The sequence below is a fragment of the Aulostomus chinensis genome, chromosome 17 (genome assembly GCF_037954235.1).
Source record: "Aulostomus chinensis isolate RoL2024-O1b breed Wild chromosome 17, RoL_Achi_v1.0, whole genome shotgun sequence".
NCBI lineage: Eukaryota > Metazoa > Chordata > Actinopteri > Syngnathiformes > Aulostomidae > Aulostomus > Aulostomus chinensis.
In genome coordinates, this window is record NC_141336.1 from 15,866,097 (window position 1) to 15,887,686 (window position 21,590).

Consider the following 21,590-nt stretch of genomic DNA (forward strand, 5'->3'; position numbering starts at 1 on the left):
ATATAATTTCAAATTTGACTTGGGTCATATCATTTATTGCACAGATTTGGTGCAAATTTTGATCCCTTCCTTCAAATTAATAAAACATGTTATAAAGTTTCTGCTAACTACCAGATTAAGACAAAAAGATCTTGGGGAATATAATGTAATTTGGTATAAAAAAAAAAAGTTTTTGTTTTATTTTGTTTTGTTTTGGGATGTTTGTTGTAGCCTACAGCCTAAAGGTGCTGGGAAAACTTCAACATTTGCCTTGAAATTGACTTTAACAACAACCACCAAAAAAAGAACCCTGGTAGTAACAACTTTTATCTTTTAAGTCGCATGTGTCATGCATGTGATTGGCTAGTAAATAAGTTTTGCTGAGGGCTTAAGTTATTCTTGACTGGCTTTACTCTCACAATAAAATTAAACTAACATTAGTGGGTTAATTTTTCACATTTAGTTCAACATTTTAGCTTTATTTTGACAGTGACAGTAGCATCATAGTTTCATCTCCAACTACCTTGAATCAGAGCGCCCTCCCCCAGAGAGCACCCTGATTGGTCGCTTCCAGCGTCTGCCGGCATCTCATTGGTCGTACCTGTGTGTCGCGAGGCTGCGGTAGGCTGCACCGGATAACGTCCAATAATCCCTCAACACAAACGCCGCATCTGACATCAACCTCTAAAATATCAAAGCAGCTGCACCCTGTGTGACCCGCTGTTAGCTCCCTGGCAATGACGTATTTCGGCTGTTTTAATTGAATGTAAGAGGTGAGTGATGCGGAAGTGTTTACAAATTAGCGTATTAAAAAGGAAGTTTGACGTTCGTTTTTCAAGGTTTTCTGTTTTCTGAGCCCGTTGCTATGCAACTTCGGCGTGAGGTACCTTTTTTTTTTTTTTTTTTTTTTACAGATTGAATATAGTAATTACGCAGTATTTTATGGGGTTCAATATATATTTTAATGTCACGAGCTCGTCATTTATTCCGTGGACATACATGGTGCCTTCAGGGGCCCCAGAAACATGTCGTTCTACACAAACCCAATAATCCAAAACACAGGTTTTCATTTACGAATCAACTGCCGTTAAATTTCACAAGTATTTGATTTAAGGGTGATTTTCAGACGTTGTTGAGATAAAAATGTGGATGACACAAGGCCATTTGCCATTAATGCCACTAGATGTCAGTCTTTTCTCAGTCTAATGTTTGAAACGTTAGAACGTCAGACTAAATCATTGTTGTATTATTCCTCACTTTTTTGCGTCTAAATTTAGTTTCCATGTCCAACTATATATTTTTCAAAATTTGTTAATTATGTTTCCACAAATACTTGTATATTGAGATATTGAGGTTTAGAATAAAACCTGCATTGTTCAAGTCTATAGAGGCACTGAATACGTCAGGGCACCAGGGCGGCAAGTCTGCAAATAATGACCGTTCAGTCTGTAAAATAACGAAAGAAAATGTCTATTATAAGGCTAAGGTGTATTGATTTGTTTGACTAAAAGTGGATCATGAGAATTTGTATGTGTATTGGCTTGAAACATGTCAGAAACAAGTAATTTTATGTTGACAAAATCACCAATAATTTTTCAGTCCATCAACTAATTGACTAATTGTCTCATTCAAGAAAGGCATGCTCATCTAAACACAGTGCACTGACAGCAAGTTGAAGATTTTCTCATCTGAAAGCATTAAAAGCCTGAAATTGCTCCACATTAAGCATTTTTAACTTCATCTGCACCCTGTAGCCCTTTTATCCATCTTTATAGTGTTATCTCTTCATGGATACTTTATCTTTTCTCCCAGTCACATAATTTCCTCCACTTCCCTCCAGCAGTATTGCAGAAAAACATTGTTTGTAACCTCTGTATCTATGTATTGGCAAGAGTAACTTAATATGTGACTTAGTTGGTTAAAGGGAACCAGAGAACCCATCTGAAACCTCTGCAGACACAAAGTGACGATGCATAGTTCAGGATTCAAACCCAGAACCGTCTCGCTTATAATCTCTTCTCCAGCTTTCATTCTCTCAACCTGCCCTCTCACCAGACGGATCTTTCCCTGCCTTTGTGGTCCCCACCTGCCTGCCAGCAGCCTCCTAAAGGCTTGACATGCTGCGGGAGAGCTCTAAGGCATGGAGCAATGGCTCTGAGGCCTACAGCAGTGATCCTGAGGAGGACGAAGAGGAAGAGGAAGACATGGTGTGTGGAGAGAACGACCAGGACAGTGTTGCAGAGGAGATGATGGATCTGAGCGACCTTCCCACAGCGCTCTTTGCATGCGGCGTTCATGAAGCTGTTTTCGAAGAGGATGTACACAGGGTGAGACGGAGCACTGCCCAAGTCATATTTGGCTGGTGTGTGTGTGTGTGTGTGTGTGTGTGTGTGTGTGTGTGTGTGTGTGTGTGTGTGTATCTGTTTGAGTCACCTTGCTGATTTTTCCGAAGATTTAAAGCCCAGCAACACGTGCATGATGTCATCCATAGCTTTGGCTGTTGTCTGTAGAAGTGCAGCCACCATCTCCAGCTGAGCTGCTGATTGCTCAGCAGCATCAAAACACACACACTCTCCTGACGCTTGCTGTTTATTTACCAAGGAACATCAATATGGGGTGCAGGTTTACAAAATGGTTTGCACCAAATCAGGAGCCATAATTCATGTGCCAGTGCATATCATTTAAGCATCACCCCATGCCATGTGTCATACAGGTCTTGTATATAGAAGACGTCTCCTACAATATCATTTCAAGGCCTTTCTTGGATGTGTCTCAGCTTTATCCTAGTGAGAATACTTCTGTTTGCTGCAGGAGGGTACAAAGAAAATACTTTTAATTTTCTGCCCCTCTAATCCAATTACGCTGTCCCGCCATCCTGCCATCCTTCCAGCTGAAATGCCTCACATCTATTTGTATTTTCCTCTGTCTTTTGTTCTCTGCACTGTACCTCTTGTTTTTACTAGCTTGCTCGTTCTTTTTCATCTCCTCTCTCTCTTCTTATAACACTCTTCCTGTCTCTTTATTTGTCCCATCTATATATATATATATATATATATATATATATATATATATGTGTGTGTGTGTGTGTGTGTGTGTGTGTGTGTGTGTGTATTATATATATTTATATGTGTGTGTGTGTGCAAAGCATAGAGGCTAAATGTGGCGCGCACACAAAATCCCTTTAAATGAATCACTCCTGCCTTTGTGAGTTTGCTGTTTGTACACCCGTTGCTTCTAGCAGTGGAGTCCGCCCCCTTCCCTCCCTTTTCGTTTTGCCTCCTCACTTCATTACGATTCAAACTCTGGCTTTTAAGTGGAAATGCCACCCACACACCCTTCAGTCAGAGCATGTCAATAGATTGTTCTCCACATGGTTCAATTAAATGAGCTATGCTAAATATAGAACTTGGGACATTTGTTTAACTTTCAAAATGAGGACAGGAAGGTATAGAATTAAAAAGAAAAAAAACAGTTTACTTGTGATATTTTCAGAGCACGAACAGGGACTTTATTAGGTTGTTTTTGGCTGGCAGGAATGTTGTTTGATGCTGTACACACACATACACAGTCTGGTACTCATTTCAAAATAGTAGAATTTCAACATTCTCCTACTGATAAAAGCTCGACATCTCCAAACTCAGGGACATGGCAACCTACATTTTTGTGTCTTCAGGCTCTTGGCTCTCTCCCAGCACTGACATTACCTTCTGTTCTCAAAAGCTCACATGCAGGCTAGGCTGCTTGTGTTATTACATCGCGCTCCTTTAGAAACAGGAGCGATCGAGAGACACATGTGCCCTTCCCCGTGTTTATGAGAAGCTCTCTAAAAGCCTTTCTTTTGCATTCGTGAAAAGAAAGTACAACCCGCTGGCACACTTTTATCTTAATTTTTGTCCCTGTCATTTGTAAAAATTAAGAAGAGTATTACAGTTCAGCTGATCTCTTAATTAGCATCTATTAGAACATTACTGATTAAAATGGATTCTAAATTATGGGTAGTTTGTACCCATACAGTAAAAAATGGTAATGATCTGTCAGTCAAATCCACAGTCTCTCAAAATGGTCTCCTTTTTCTGCCTCTGAGTTGGTGAATTTTGTAGTAATTGTGGAAATTTGTCTCAGATGTCCACAGGGACTCAAGACTAAATTGAAAAACATTTGGCAGGTCAAAGGTCAAAGCCACTGTCACCTCACAAAAAGGCAGTATCACTGGCACGTGTTGAGGAAATATCTTCAATCATCCACTGGAGGATGACCTGAAAATTTGGGTGGTCAAAGGTCAAGGGTCACTGTGACCAGGAACACAAACATGATGCTATATTTCTCGTTGAATTTTGTAATAGATTTGCTGTGTGCAAACATGACCTTGTGCTTTCCATGTGGACACATTTAACTTGCAAGGAGACCACAGGATAAAGACTGTCATAAAATATGATAAGGATAAAGGTAATTGTGTTTACATTACTAAAATGACTGTTTTTGCAAAAACTGATGGTGAGTGAGTGAATGAATGATATATGAGCATTTCCTCCGGCCAATAAAGAAAAACACATCAAACCCAATGATGACACACACAATGGCAGCTATATTTACATTTAAGTAGCTTCTCACACTTAAGCCTGATTTACGTCGTGGCGACGCCGTACCTACGCCGTAGCCCCTACGTCGTCGTTGTGCATTTATAGTTCTACGTCGAGGGAACGCGTTGCTCTGTAATTCACTGCCAAGCCACTAGAGGGGTGTGGCTTTATCTTTGTATGGTTTTGGGGGACTCTTGTCGAATTCCTTAGTTTTCTTCCGGTCATAGCACATGGGTCAGAGACAGAGACAACAATGGAAGTTGTAAAGGTGGTCATACTTGCGAACCTCCTCGATAACTCTTTCTTCGGCTTGGTCCATTTTTATTTTTGCGTGTTGCTCTCACCACAGAAACTTTAAAAATGGTGGTGTTGTTGTGCTGAACCGGAAACGTCGTGTGAGCGGACCAATCACAGTCCGTTGACGTTCACGTCACTACGCGTCGACGCGACGCGTAGTCAGGATTTTTTGGAGGTGCACGTCGGGCTACGGCGTAGGGGTCTGCATTGACGGCGTAGGTACGGCGTAGGTACGGCGTCGCCACGACGCAGAAGCATAAATCAGGCTTTATTTCCATTGTGGTTTTTCTACTTTATATCAAGTTTAACAAAGACCACTGCAGTCAGGTGCTTTGTGTTGCTAATTTTGACACGATTCATTATCTTTGATTCTGTCGGAAAACAAGTGCATGCAAAGAGCGAAGGAGGTATATGAGAGAGAGATGTGTGTGTGTGTGTGGGGGGGGCGAAATCTGTGCTTGTAAAGAGAAAGGTCAGTAAAACCATTACAACTCGTCCCTCAGAGTGTATATCAGACCTAATCAGCCCAGAGCAAAGCTGTTGCTGCTGTCAGACTGAGCTCTCCTCAATCCATAACCAGCGCAATCAAGCAAGCACTGGCTGCAATACAACACACTCGGTTTGGATCTCACTGTTAATAGAAAACCAAACACTTTGCAAACCGGTGGCCTGCATTGTTAAATCTGTACATGTTCATAGGTTGACAATAATAATTGCTGAAATGTCAACTGTGATGCAATAGCTGTCGATTCAAGATGAACTTTATTCCTAAAGCACGTCAAAATATGTAACAGACAAACACATTAATAAAGCAAAAATTGACATGTTCCTTCGTAAAAGAAATAAATAAATCAATATTTATTGCAGTTTGAGCTGTTTGAGCACTGACATCCCAAGTCAGATTTAAAAGAAGCAACCAACAAAAGTTGCAAAGTTTAGTTCACAAAAACAAAAAGAAAAAAAATCCACAATATAAAGAGAAAGTCAAAAAAACATTATTCCTCAGGAGGGAAAAAAAAAGGTTCAAATGTGTTATTACATACAAGCTCTAATCTCACCCTTTACTTATCTGCTGCTGTCCACAATGAACCAGAAAGAAGTCTGCAGTGCTTGCACTCTGCAAAAGATGATACATGGGTACAGAATCTGTTTTTACATTTTCTTCCCGACCTCCAAAAATAGGTTTTCCAAGTCAATGATCTAGAACACGATCCATATCATCACTGGGAGCTTAATCTTTTCAATTGAAATACGCAGCCTCAATGAATTAAGTCAGAATATGCTCACATTTTTTCTGAGATACAGACATTCATATCTAAATTAAGTATTCTGGATCACAGATCTAGAACATGATCAAGATATTGATTCAAGGAATTTGATTGACATTCAATCAGATACGTCCTGCCAGTGACGTGGAACCCAGTTCCTTATTGAGTTTTTGAACTTCCTGTAGTTTATTGTTTGGCTGTCTTCTACCCTGAAACTACTATTTTGGCTTATTCTGCCCTTTGTAGTCACAACGGATTGGGATTTTTTTTTCATGCCCAACACTGAGTGCCAAAGTTTGTGACAAGGTGATGACCATAGTAGAGTGTTTAGCAGCTAAAGCGCCATCTGTTTCCCTCAGGGCAACACAAACAAAAGGACATTTTCTAGTGTTGTACAGCCATGTAGATCCTTTTAGTTTTTCTTAATTTGACATCACAGGTTTGAGAGGTGAGCAGGTTTTGTTCGGTGCTTTTGCTTTTGAAATTTTTTTTTTAGAGGGGTGAGTTCTAGAGCTAAAACACTACTAGATAAAATATGTTCTGATGTTATTTTTGGTCAAGTGACCCTTTAATGATAAGAACAGTGGTCCAGCAGCGCGATAACTTCCTGTATCCTGCTGTAGGGTTTAACGACACTGTCCCTCTTAGTGATGCATTAGCAGTGTAGCGGTGTTGGAGTACTATAAGTACGTGAAAAGAGCTGCTCTGGGGTCCCCACTTCAGTCTGATGTGTTTGAAATTGTGACTTGTATACATGAGGGACGATGAAGTAGCACAAAGTGTAGCAATCAAACACATCCTAAAGATAGAGGACGTGAAAAGTGAGATGTAAAGTGTGTGTTTTATAACTGCACTCTCTCCTACACACACACACACACACACACACTGTGCATGTACTTACACTATGTATGTGTCCATGCATGCGCGGGATAGTGATGTGTTTGCATGTGTCAGACGACAGTCTATTTTTGGGTGTCGGTCCCGGGGGGTGAACGTGAGGGAGCGGGTGCTTGGCAGGCTGAAGGTCAGACATGATGCAGTACAGAGTGAGTGTGTGCCGCTGGCCCCTGAATATTATTCTGGTACACTGACTAGGGGTGTCTACAACAACCTGCTGTACTTGTTTGGCCTTTATTTATCTGACAGGAGGAAGCAAAAAGCTTCTTTTTTTTTTTAAAGACAAGCAGATGATTATTGAAGCAACTGTTTGGTTAGATTGAAGTGTTTTGGTACTTAAGGTAGCAAAGTGATTTGCACATTCAACAAGATGACAGTGTAATAATAGTTTTCCACTTTTTGGTGATGACTCTTTGCATCTGGATGAGTATTTCAAATTTAAGTAATCTAGTAAAGTTTTCAATACAATCTGAACCTCTGCTGAGGCTGTGTCTCTGCAGCAAGGTCATAGGAGTCTTGCAGACATATGTATATCAGATATTTCTCTTTCTTTCAAGAGGAATGGTACAAAGGGTACAAAAACTCCCCAGGCTGTCCAATCATCGATTAATAGATACCTCTTGAATGTATTTCAATGGCAATTTGCATATCTATTTTGAGTAAGTCAGTTGCATATAAAATCCTTATCTGTATCTTGTCAAAAAAAAAGATTTAATAACAGGCATCATATCTCCATGATGATGGAACCACCACTCCCACACCTTCAGATTAAGAGCTTTGTGGACAAATGTTTGCTCTTTAAGTGATTATTATGGTTTTGTGCATGGTTGCCTCGATAAAAGCGACTGCTCATCTTGCCCCGCCCTCACCTACCACACACAGGCTGATTATGAAACTGTAAGATTTAAGATGCTATGTAAGCTGCTAGTGCGCTATTTGATCATCGTCATGCTCCTGTGATTCTATTTAAATCAAGATTATTTTCTGGTTCAATCAGTCTAAAAAAAGGAAAAATGTGTGGGCGCATTCAAGAATAGACATTCACAGAACAGCAATGGTATGAGCTCTTATTTATACCGATGCCAAGTATAAACATAAACTGAGGCATAACCGCAATCATGCAGTCCATGAAACAAGAAAAGAAAAGAAAATGCAGATTATTGCTTTGAGACATGGAGGTGTTAAATTAGGGAGCTAAAATAAACTCACAGGAGGTTTTGCTGAGCTGTTTGTACTTATGGAAACCGGTCCATTCACTTTTATATCTGCATCTTAATTGTACTTAAAAATAGAGCTGGATAATGTTGGATTTCTGGGTATGAGGTCTGCATTGATGTTTAGGTGTAAAAAAAACAACAACAAAAGACCAGTGTAGGTTTTGCGATCTTACCAAGTCCTTCAGTATTCCAATGGGCATAAAGTGCATAACAGGAATGTCCCTTCTATTCAAACCTTTGTCACAATGCATTCGTAATGCTATGCTAAGCTAATATCCATCAGCTAAATCTTTCTGTGCTTATCAGTATATGGAGTGTTTTTGTATTAGTAAATTGATAACTAATTGCATCAAGTTTACAACGCTAGACCCAGTGTGGTGTACATTATGTCTGTATGTATGGGGGGGGGGGGGGGGGGCAAAATTACAGACTATTCCTTTTAAAATCCGGATTCATGAAAGCCAAAGTAAACAGTCATGGCTGACATAATTCTGCAGTCCTACCTTTAGGCACCTGAGGTGGATAGCAGCGTCAGCTAATACAGGTGACTGAGGTTCTCACTTGAAACGGATAGATCGACTTCTTTTAAAGAATAGTGTTTTATTTCAGAAAAATTGCATTTTCTTTCTCTTTCAGGTGATTGTAGTTCTCTCCCATAGCCAACATTCACTCCAATATCTGTTAAAGGCCAATATCGGATGGACTCCACTTAAAAATAGACAAGTTATATATGGAAAGGAGTGTCTTTTGAACCATATCATACATCTAGAAGCAATAACAGAATGTAGACATTGTATACTAGCTCATCGTTGGCTCATATCCTGCTCTCATTTCATCTTTTTTACCCGTCCGTCTTCATACAGCGCTTTGTTGACATCTGAAAGTTGCTGTGTTCCCCCGTGAGTCTGTTTCTTGGAGTTATTTATTAGGTGGAAGGTAGGGCGAACGCCCTTCAAATCAATTTCTACCGGTTGTCATTTACAGAAAAGGACTATTGACAGTGTGTTCTTGTTGATTATTCTCTCAGCAGTTGTTTTCTTCATGTTTGTTGGGGGGAAAAAAAACAAAAAAAAAAACAATCATGTTCGTGACTCTTCTCGATTCAGTTTGATTTACTTTGCTTCTTGTTTATTTCTGTTTTTGTTTTGGTTTTTTTTCGTAGAGATCCATGCAATGTTCTTGTCTCCCATGAGTGTTTTTCCTTTCTGTTATTTAAGTCCCTCTTACCTTCGATCATTTAAAAAAAAAATCTTTTATACCCAAGCTTTGAGGGGTGAAAGTATGTTTCTGTGATTTCTAAACTTTGAGCAGCTGTTGCTCTAGTGGCTTCGATAGCATATACCCCTTTTTTACTTTTCATTTTAATTTCTCATGGGCTGGCCTCAAGCTTTTAAAGTTTGCAATCCGGTTCACCGCTTGTGCTGGTCTCAGTTGCCGTGAAGATCCCCTGACTTTAAATTAAGCTGTGTTTGAAGTGAAAGAATAGAGAGCTCTACCTGCTCTCTGGTGGAGTCTATCATTTTTCCCTCCGTCTTTGTTTGCCTGCCTCAGAAAATGGCACCCACTTCTCCGAGCTCTTGCCTTGTCTTCTCTGCTTGTGTGGATCTGAGACATCGCCTGAGGTCCTATTCTGCCCCCCTTTTTTCTTTTTTTTTTTCATTCATGTTGTGTCTGGGTCGTAGAGTCTGCATGACCCAAACAAACATTTGACCTGATTTAAAGGCAAAGCAATCAGTGGAACCGTGGGCACGTGTCGCTCTCCGCGCTTCCTCCTCCGTCCCCTCCTCTTCTTCTGTCTCTGTCCAAAACACACACTTTCACACACACGTTGACACACTCACACAGCACACAGCTATGGCAGCTCATCTCTCCAGCCCCCTAAGCTGCTGGACGGGGTTAAAACACTGAACAGCTGCTGGTGGCCCACCAGATGTGGGCTGTGAACCAGAAACCTACTATACCGTCAGCACCAGTATTTAGAGAACATTTGACACTGTTTCTAAATTCATGTTATACATTGAGCAGCTTTTGTTATGTTATCACTGATATTTGGATATATTTCCTTGTATTTTACATGCTGATGTTATTGAGGGATAGATAATCTCAAACACCTGTTATACCCAACAGAAAGCTTATTTTTCATACTGTACCCTGCCTCTCTAGGTAGATATATTATTTATATTATTTTGGTTAATCTGACTTCCAAATTGGTGATATGGTGATCACGATAAGCAGGGGTGCATTTAAATCATTTTTCATGACTGGTTTATTTTTGTTAACTTTTTCCTTGTGTCCAATATAGTGTTTTCGCACTTAAATAGCTACATTTAAAAATAATAAGGGCCTGAGCCTGAAGGTACTTCAGGCGAAGACCCTATTATGTTTGCTCGGCAGAGCAACACATCAGCAGCACTAAAAACACACACTAAACAGTGTCCCAGCCCCCCCCCCCCCCAACACCCATGAGGCAGCTGGGCCAGACGGCCCCGACCCGGTTTTCACATACACACCCATTCAAAACCTGGTACTAGACTGTTCTTGCTGTCAATGATCGCACACAATATGCGCATTATGCGCATAATCTAATTGCACCCCCTGGACATGCATGAAATTCGGCACACTTGTCCGGTCTGACTAAACATTCACTAATTAAAAAAAAAATAAAAAAACACCACAAAAGTCTATAGCGCCACCTAGGGAGCCACACAACTAAAAGATTTTTTTTTATAATTTGGAGCGCTATAACTCCTCCCACGAATGTCCCACAAACATGGGACCAACACCGTTGGACTCGTCTCATGAAGACGCAAAATTCATACACACTGACCCCTCACCTATCTACAACAGAATGTCCACAATTTGGACAAAACTGTCAAAATCAGGACTTTTTTTACTCCCGGAACAAAATCTGTCTCCTCCTAGGGCATTAATGGTATCGCTTCCAAACTTTCACACGTTACTCTCCCAACTGTGCTGATTAAAAGTTATTAAAAGTTTTTATATGAATTACTCGGTTTGGATTTTATAAGCCGTCAAAGTGGGGGGGGACATGTTTCACGCTTACAATGGAAGCCTATGGGGAGACCGTCTCCTCTCACGGTACATACTCTCAAACACGTCTACACCAAACATCCCACAGCTTTTAAAAACACACCACTGCATTCCTGACAAAAATCCCTACAAAAATATGGTATTATGTGTCACTCCTGACCAACGTATGCTGACTTATTCCACTTTTCCACACTACAATTCTGTTGATCCTCCTCTCTCTCCACTCTAGCACAGATCAGAGACAGAGCAGTGGGGGAGGGGTTCTTAAAGGGCCAGCTCTCAGCTCTGCTCTCACTCTAGCACAGATCAAAGACAGAGCAGTGGGGGAGGGGTTCTTAAAGGGCCAGCTCTCAGCTCTGCTCTCACTCTAGCACAGATCAAAGACAGAGCAGTGGGGGAGGGGTTCTTAAAGGGCCAGCTCTCAGCTCTGCTCTCACTCTAGCACAGATCAGAGACAGAGCAGTGAGGGAGGGGTTCTTAAAGGGCCAGCTCTCAGCTCTGCTCTCACTCTCTGATCAGACTCAGGCTTCTATCTCCTAAACTGCAAGGCCTACAGATTTGGCAAATACACCGTTGGATTCGGGCCGGTGTCAACGACGCAGCCATAGGCCGTGTGGGGGCTCAGGCCCTAACAACGCTGCTTGTGGCTTTAATTGTCTGAAAGCTTTGAGGAATGTACGTACCATTGGAGGCACTGAGTTTGTATTTTGCAGTGATTATATATGCGCTTCATTGAATTGTCTAAAAAAGGTCAAAATTTGTCAGTCATATTATCCACTTATCCAGTGGAGTTAGGTCTATTTCTGGTTTTGCTTGTACAAGTGTTGGCAGGTTTAATTTGTCCTTTTAACATGTTTTGCAAATTAAATAATCTGCCTAGAAACCTGGTCCAGATAAACAACATGAAAACATGATAAACTGTTCAAGTTGTGGTGGTAAAGTTGGACCCAAATGCAGAGAATACACTGGCAAAACAAGGCTGCATGAACAACATGAAGGAGCACACAATTGAGAAACAGAACTTAAATGCAAACTCTTCTAATGCGACAACAAGAAACAGATGTGAGAGCAGGAGCAGGGAAGGAGCTGATTGGAGGAGAAACGCTGGGAACAAGGCTGTGACTGACGAGGACTCATCAACAGATGAGACACAGGTGATTCAATTAAAAAAGGAGGGAAACAAAGACAGAAACCAAACCACAACTATGAAACAAAAATGATGAACACACCAAGGAAAAGCAAGAAAAACTACAAAGGTCAGAACTACAAAACTAGAGTCAGTAATACAACTCAAGAATTCCATTCAAAAGTTCTTGACCATGACAATAAACAGCATGTTATGTGTGTGTACAACCAACTAACTGGGCCACTTGTGTCCGAGGGGCTGTGTGCTTCTTCTTCTCTCTAAGCTGAAACCATAACATGAAAATTTTAGTGAATATGTACACAAAGCAGTTGTGTTTGTTACCGAAGAAGTTCTTGTGTTTTCCAGAGTGATGGTGCAACAAAACAGTGTGAGTTGTTTAGTCTCAAAGAAAACATTTGTGTAATTTGTGTGTCCGAAGGAAGTGGATGGCTGCCGTGCTGCGCTGTGTTCTGATGGTCTGCAAAGCCCCTTTGAGGGAGCGTGCACACAAAGACAGCAAAAGCTCCACCATATTGATTGCACAGGGCACCAAGCACGTCCTTGTCACACATCAGCAGAACTTTTACCTGCTGTGTGTCAGCCTGTGTTCAGAAGAGGTTTAAAAACACCGCTGTTGAATAATGCACAGTTTAACTGGACATGAATGAATCAAAGGGATTTTATCAGCTCACACACTTTGGCTTAACTTTGAGAATTCCAGACAATAACACCAGACGATAATAAAAACAAATTGTGGCGAGTATTATGCGTCGTACAATCCCGATTTCAGTGACAATTTTGCAATTCAACAACATATAACTAGGAAACTGCAGATGAGACTTTAATCTCCAGGAATTCGTTTTAGCCACATCCCTGTGTCAGCATCCAGCCATATAGCTACTAGGATTTGACCCAGTCTTGTTTAATGAATGAAATAGCATTTAATTATAAAGTATCAGTGGAATAATTGTACCCATTTTGTCTGAGACGTCAGAAGTGGCCTGTGGGATTTGTCTATCACTAATAATTAAAGCCTCAGTACCAGAAGCCATGTGAGTGAATCCACATTTATATAATTCAAATAAATAACTCCATGCTGCAGCGGCTACGTTCCTTTACATCCTGTCGGCTCATCTGCAGAAATCAAACCACTAGATAAAACATGTTGAAGGATTGTTGATGGAGGCTACTTGTCGTTTGCAGTTGATGTCATGATGTTGTGTTCTGCACACAGCAGGAGCTGTGTGTCTGTGTGTGTGTGTGTGTGTGTCTGTGAGTGAGTGTGCGATTCTTGTCTATATTCACTCTCACTTCTTTAATTCAGGCTATGATCTTCGCCTCTCTGTTTTCTCTCTTTCTCTCTCTCTCTCTCTTTCACCTACACACTCGGTAGATGTGCCTCTCTGCCCTGTAGACACTCTTTTATCCTCCCATCCCTCTGTCTCCCCCTGGCTCCCTGTGCTTGTACTTGGCTGCTTGTTTTATAAATAGCTTGGCCTAGATTATAGCAGCTGCATTGGCGCTGGCACTAGGAGTTGGTTTGGCAGGGCCAAGTGAGGCAACCTGGTTGGCAGTGAAGCCACTAAGTGTGTATGTGTGTGTGTTTTTGTATCTGTATCTATATGTGTGTATGTACACACACACATATATATGGGTGTATATATGTGTTAATATATGTATGTATGTATGTATAAAAAATGTGTGTGTGTCTGCATGCAGGCACACATGATCACATGTATCTGCATTGCTGCTGTGTGTCCCTCTGCTCTCACAGTACACACACATTTCTATTTTGGGTGAATTTTTGTAAGGAATGCATGTCAACTGGGTTTTAGCCAGTATGGCACAAAAGCATTATATACTTGTATGCAGGTTTATTTGTTAGTGTTTACTGCATTGTTAACTTGTGTGTGTTTGTGTGTGTACGCGCGCGTGTGCGTGCATATGCACTCATATATGAGCATGCGTATTCACTGTGATGATCCACTGCCCTGATTTCCTCGCCCCTGTTCCTCTGCAGAGCACCACTTGAGAATACAAATTCTTCTCATCAGTGAGTGTGAGACACACACACACACATACGACTTCGCTCTCTTCTGCCCACTCCTCTACTCATCTCTGTTAAAGTGCAGTGTGGACTTCAGTCGTATGCACTGTATCTGTGATTTAATGTTACATTTAGGATCATTTCTCATCACGTATGAAGAAGCAGGTTTTAAATACAAATTAAAATACTAGCTGAGCAAAGACTTGCTTTGTATCTTTAGGGGTGCACAAATAAATCAGCGGTGAATCGGTCATTATTAAGTCTGTTGACTCTCATATCTACAAATAAAATGACATTTACAGATGGCTGCAACCAATATTTATGGTTTAAAGTTATTAAAGAGTGAATTTTTGCCCATTTATTATTGTTGTCATAAGTGATTTAAAGACCTAAAAATAGTTATTTTTGATAAAAATCCAAAAAACATCCTATCAACATAAAGAAATATGTATTGATGAAAACAAACCAAAACAGAAGCGACATGAGGCAAATAACTGTTTTAAGCATTTACGTCAGTTGTGAATTTCAATTCGTTCCTAATGTTCATCATTCATCTAATATTCAATACTGTACATTATAGATTCTTAGAAAAACATTTATGGTTGCATGTAATGTACTTACATGATGCAAAATTGCATAAGAGGTGCTGGTAGGAGCTTCATAGTATTTTGTCACTGTACATCTTTGAAAATAGTTCTGTTTTTGTACTTTCAGGAAAGTGAATGAAATACAAATGGCGTCCTCTGTTTTGGCATCATCAACATGAAGTGTAACACTTACTAATTCTACTACTAACAGTTCTTACAAGGTGACAGCCAAGCCACTTACCACATTTACAAATACGATTTTTTTGAGGGCTAAAGAATAAGTCTGAGCTTTCTGTTTTCCTACGCGGGAGTCAGGCTGAGTGAGATCAAATAGAGGGAATTGTGAATGAGGAGAAAAGAACTGAGGAGGAGGAGGAGGAGAGCTGCAGAATGAGGCCAGGGAGGAGAAAAGTGCTTCATCATCCGCAGCAATCCGTCCCACTTATCAGAAGTGACAAAGGGATCGGAGCAGCGCATCGACGCCGTTCTGTGATAACCAGAAACCTTCATCCAGTGTGTGTGTGTTAACATACTGGGCTACTAGATCATATTAGACAAACTGGTCCGGACCAGATGAGAGGTTTTAGTTCAGGCAGTATGTCTTTGATGACCCCATTCCTCTGCTTAAATTTCCTTGCAGCTTCTGTTGACCATCCACTTTATAAATAGGGCCAAGTGAAAAGAGAATTTTCCAACAAGGCATAAATAAATGATCACAACCTTTGGCAAGCAAAGACTACATTTGATTCCAGAAAACCGACTGGACTTTCTTAGAAAGTGTGACAGGCAAGATTCTTCAGTGCTCTGCTGCTTCAGATTAATGAGCTATGGGGTTGATTTGGAATCTAAATCTGTCACTTCTGACTCCCTGGGAGGGATGTAAATCATAAGTTTGATCATGATGTAATCCTGTATTTATTCTTTTAGTTCGTTGTGCAATTAGTTTTAAAACATCCAAATTTTTAGCAATGGGATTGGGTTTGATATGGGATCTGCATTCGAGATTGAATGTAAAACCATCTTTTACATTGATAAAAATGTATAAATATACATTTATTTTTTTTCTCTGTTTTCTTCTCCTAGAAGAAGACTGACACGTGTCAGTCGTCTGTGTCACACTGACTCTTTTCTCCTTACTGCATGTTGCTCAGTGTTTACTTTCACATTTACGATAATGATTTACATTTATACATATTTCTAATATCCAAACCAGTAATTTGGGCTAGTATTGGGCCAATACAGAGAGAAAGTATCGTACTGGCACATCCCTGCTCCAGGTGAATGACTCACTGCTCTTTTGGAGGTGTGGGCCATTTTTTAGGGAAAAAATTGATCAGCAGTATGGGTATGGAAATCTCTGTCACATTGAAGTCTCTGACTGAGGAGGAAAAGATGACTAAAGGTAATTAAGTGTTGTATAACTGAATTAAGTGTTGAAAAAAAATGAATCCCTTGCTTCAACACCAAGTTTGTAGAATTATAAGTATCTTAATTAACTCTTAGACTCTTTGCAAGTGTTTGCAGTGTTTTTGGCTGTCCATTAGTCTTTCCCCTCCCACCATGGCTGTTACTGTTCAGACAGCTGGCAGTTTCCAGCTGCATCGTTCGGTGTTAAACACTAGCAAGCTAGCAAAGCTTGATTTAAGGGAATATGACAAGCTTACAGTGAACGCTGGCACCTGTAGCCTAAGACTTCAGAAGCTCTTTTTCCACATGGCAGTTCTGAGGCTTGTACAAAGCCAATGCCTAAATTGGTCCCAGGCTGGCACCAACTCTCTGCTGGTCTCAGACTAAGAACTTTTTATGTCAGGGGCTTGGGATGGGATTATCACAATCTACAAAACCAACCAAAACTTTATGACTGCCATTTTTAAAAACCACAGCAGCATCAGCCATATATCATAAAACAGTCAGTGATGGACATGAAACATGAAGCAGCAGTGGTTCATTCTCACTCTCAGCCAGTGGAAAAGCAAACCGGTTCTTAGAAGGTTTAGAAGGTTCGCAAGCTGCACCAGCTCAGGCACCAGCCCAGAACTAGCGCCTGGTTCATTTAGGTGGAACAGAAGAAAGACAAGATGTTGATAATGTTAGAACAGGAGTGAAAATAAATGACGGTGGATTGCTTTGATCACTGTTGACACAGATCAGTGGATTGTCACACTCTTATGCTAAAAGCCACCAGAAAAGCTAGAACCATCATCACTAACCAGCCATACGAAAAGAATGACAGCCAACCAGACCAGTGCACCAAAGTGTAGGATCTCAGTCCTTAATTTGTCAAATAATCCTGTAGGACCAATCAGAAAAACAAAAAAAAACTACATCATGTTGCTCAGAAGCAGAAGTTGCTGTTAAGAGCACACCCCCTCCCCCCCATTCAGTCCAGACCAGCCACACCTGAGAGGAGAACATCGTTACGAGCATGTGGGGCGTGTCACCACTGTGTCTTTCTAAAAGGCTAAAGCTAAAACGCATTGTCTCCTGACAGATGAAGTAGCTGATGATGCTGTTAAGGCCTCGGCCAACGTGCTACAGTATGTGGCAGATTTTTTTCCAGACGCAAAAGACGGAGCAGGTGACAGACTGATGGCGGCTGGTGGAGGAATGTCAGTCATCCTCACACATCTCGCTCATGTTCTCTGTCTGTTGGACAACGTCTGACACACACAGACATAAATAGCCCTCGCAGCCTCGGGCCTTAATATTAATGGCTTATAGGGGACTTAGCTGTCTTAGTCAGCATGGCAATTATTATGAAATGCAGGGACGGAGAGAGAGACATGATGGAAAGAAGGCATGTTTGGATATTACGCAATAGTGTTTTTTTTAATGATGGAGTGGAGACTGTCAGCGTATCATCATACTTGAGAGAGAAAAAAAAAACCAGGAGATACAGCAGCGGTGCAGTCAGCTGCTTCATTGTGACTGATAAAGAGCCCTCAGTACAGTTAATCTCCAATCAACAAGTCAAAACTAAAAATACCGCACAGCGCCAAGTTAGTTTTTTTTCTTTTCATATCATGGGATCAACTAAGCATCTGCAGAGCCATTTCATAATGTCCCACTGTACAAAGTAGGTGTTTATTTTCTGTCAGGCACCTATTAACAGCATGTACGGAGACAAAAGCCCCGCAGTCCGCCTGTTTCTCTTAAGCTAGTGAAGCCACAGATCATGTCAACTGAAGGCAGGACTCAGGAGCATGCAGTTGACACACTTGGTTATGTAATTTTAGCAGCAGCAGTAAATGCCTATATAGTCAGTGGTGCTGTGGATCAATAAACCTAAAATATATGTGGGGTGTACATCAGATCAGTTCATCAGAAATACCTCCAACAAGGTTTAAAATCTGATATCAGGTGTCTGTGAATCTATGCATCGATCTGATACAGTGCATTAATAATATATTAGCTCCGAAACGAGATGCTGCGATTTTGCAGTGAGCTCAGTTGTTTCCAACTAATTTTACATGCAGGAAATCAAGTAATCACAGACCCTCCGCCGTCGTCAGTATTTATACTTGTTTGGTGGTGTCACGCTGTAATTTCACCGTCTAGTATGCGGCCACTGTGTTGTGTTTGTGCAATCTAAACAAAGGCGGCTGAAATGGAGCTTATCATTTTAGATTTAGAGCTAATAAACCTCAAACAGCAGTTATATTAATTGAATGAAATATAACTCGAAAAAGAGATAAGACCAGAAGAGGTGTGGAAATGAGTCTTCGGAAGAAAAAGAAGAAAGAAATCATCACATGATGCTATCATCCGAGGGCCCAAATGTGTTCAGCAGACCACTTGTGTTCGGATTCCATTACTGCTGACCTCACATCGAGTACAAGTTCAACTCGCAGTTATCACGTCAGGGTTTGTTTTTGTTTGTTTTTTTTGCCAGGCAGTCAAATGAAAGATTTGCTAAGCATGTCTGAGATCTGAAAACTAGTAAACGTTTGCGTCCACAGAAATAGACTCCTAAAAGTCGCCATGTTTCTCCCTGGAAATAAATCAATATAGAGAAAGCTTCAGTTACCCCAAAGAATACATATGATAGGTGTTTAATAAAGTCCTCCAAATCCTTCGCAGCTAATATTACAGGTATGCACGCATTCTCTGACCCACTTGTTGGAGTCAATCTTTGCAAAAATGCATAATCTGTTGTCAGTTGACTCTACCAAATTAACAGCACTTTATTTCACATGAAAAAGAAAAGGTTTGAGAATTCTATTTCCAACCAACCTTGCGGCTCCTGGGATCAATATTGTGACATCCTTTAGGATCCAGACTCCTGCAAACTGAATTCATCACTAGGTGTGTGTGTGTGTGTGTGTGTGTGTGTGTGTGTGTATATATATATATATATATATATATATATATATATATACACACACATATATATATATGATTTGTACTTCAAACATTTTAAATTTGATGTTGTGAATATTAGGTGTTTGAATATAAAACAATATACTCATGACATACAATTAAATTTTCAATAGCCTTAAATTTGAATTTGTGAGGTCTTTGCCTCCTTCAATCTAAAAACCATATTCCTACATAAATCTAAATGGCTAAACAAAGTTTTATACCTACATGCAAACAAAAAAACAATCATTTCCAAAATATTATTGAAAAGTGGTTTAAGCATTTGAATGTGGTTGATATTTAGTGGAATGAATCGTCCTTGTAAGTGTCCACCACTGAAGCGTTCAAATATTGAAAAGGAGGCATCTACTGGATAGGCGAGTCCCTGTTGGAATGCAGGTGTTTGGTTCAGACACTCTGATGCTGATAGAACTTGATGTGTCATGCATAGTTTGGCACATTCACCGAATTTTCCAAAAATGTTTGTGACACAATTTTTTTTCATCCATCTGCCTGACAAACACAACAAAAGTCCAAGAAAAAGCGGAAAAAACCGGCCCGTGGACTCTGCAGTGCCTCTGCACGGCTCGTCAAACACTGTAGTGGCGTAAAACGCGACGAACGTGAGGATGGTGATGACGTCAATGTGTGGGGGGCAGGAGAGAGGGAGGGAGGAGGGTGAGAGAGTTTGTGCGGTGGCTGCTGCAGCATCACTGAGAGCAGCAGCGTCAGTGCGGTGAGGAGTCCAGCGGCAACTCTTGACTGAACCGTCTCAGCTAACTTGAACCTGTGGAGGACCATTCCTCCCTTTCTTCTTCTTCCTCTTACTCCTCCTCCTCCTCCTCTTCTTCTTCTCTGCGAGCAGCGACAGAGCCAGGGACAGACTTTACCTTCATCTCCTGTCCCCACCCAACAACGGGAATGCCATCGATAAATATGAAACTGGAGATGGTGACCATCATCGCCTGCGAAGTAGACACCGAGGTGTTTACATCCGACAAAATGCAGGTACGGTTTCTAGCGTAAATGCGTTGTTGTTGTGGTGGAGCTGCGGCAGTTTTTCTGCATGCCTCTCTGTGGAGGTGCATGCATGTCTTGGTGACGTTGAATGCAGCCCCTCTCAGACGAGGATTTTTATCAATGGGAGTCGCAGGTCCCGCGCAGCGCGCACGGCTCAGTGATCGACGCTGCGTGAATTGCAGAAATGGGGGGGGGGGGGGGAGAGAACGGGACCAACGTCCTCTATGCACCAGTTGTCATGCGACAAGTTCTTTGGAGATAATGCGCAGGATCAATGGGAGGGAGTGATGGATTTAATTGTCCATGCGAGGCACATGCAGACGCATTGGTTCTCTCTCCCTCTCTACCTGCGTCTCTGCTCCTCATCCCATCAGCATTGCAGGTGCATGAGATGCCCTAAAAAAAAAAGGGAGAGAGAGAGAGAGACAGACTAGGAAACATTTGGGGCAGATTTGATCGAAAGACACCCCGCCAGATCTGAATATACTGTCAATTATCTTGGTTTTAACGGTCATAGGAAATATTGTAAGCGTTAGAGTGCAAGTTGTTATTTGTAATGGTTAAAAATTAAGATAATCAAACCAGCTTCTTCCAGGCATTTTGTCCATTTGATGTGGCGCCTGTCAGTCACAGAGCAGGTTGCACTGAAATGTCTTCAAAGAGAGCCTGAGAACCCCACCTTTGGCACTGCATCATGCCAGTTTTGGGTTTGGGGGTGGGGGTGGGGGGGTCTTAAAAGACCACATCCGATAGTCTGCCAAAGCATGGCTCGCCCTGTAAACCCTTCAGAAATTCCTTGTCAGAATATATTCCCCTCACCTGCTGCCTGATATGTCTGCTTGTCTGGTTTGACTCATCACCAAAGAGATGCAGGAGGAAGAGAGAGAGAGATGAAAGACAATGAGTTTGAGACAAGTTAGAACTCAGCAACGAAGACATTTTTTTTTCAGTTTAGACTGACTGTTGCAAACAAAGACTGCCAATCATCCAGACACCCCCCCCCCCCCCCCCTCCAGCCCTCCCCTATTCAATCCTACTTGATCAGCTTTGGGTTTTTTTCTGCAGGCATTAACACCAGCAACTCAAGGGATATTTAACACACATTGTGAAGAACTGTCGACTGTTTTGTTGGCTGTGTGAAGGCATGTAAGAACGGCATGTG

At 41.2% G+C, this 21,590-nt stretch overlaps 1 protein-coding gene across 4 annotated transcripts in view; it reads left to right on the top strand.

Annotated features, from left to right (window-relative positions):
* Window positions 1-615: 615 nt before the first annotated feature.
* rcan3 (regulator of calcineurin 3) overlaps window positions 616-21,590 on the top strand; it is a 43,511-nt gene continuing 22,536 nt past the window's right edge. The window contains exons 1-2 of one of the 4 annotated variants that reach the window (XM_086182222.1): window positions 616-752; window positions 2,035-2,306. In XM_086182222.1, coding sequence (XP_086038348.1) covers window positions 2,097-2,306 — 210 coding nt within the window. In that variant the 5' untranslated portion in view covers window positions 616-752; window positions 2,035-2,096. Of the gene's footprint in view, window positions 753-2,003; window positions 2,307-20,079; window positions 20,417-21,590 lie in introns of those variants that run through there. The other 3 variants (XM_086182223.1, XM_086182224.1, XM_086182225.1) reach the window with 3 other exon arrangements.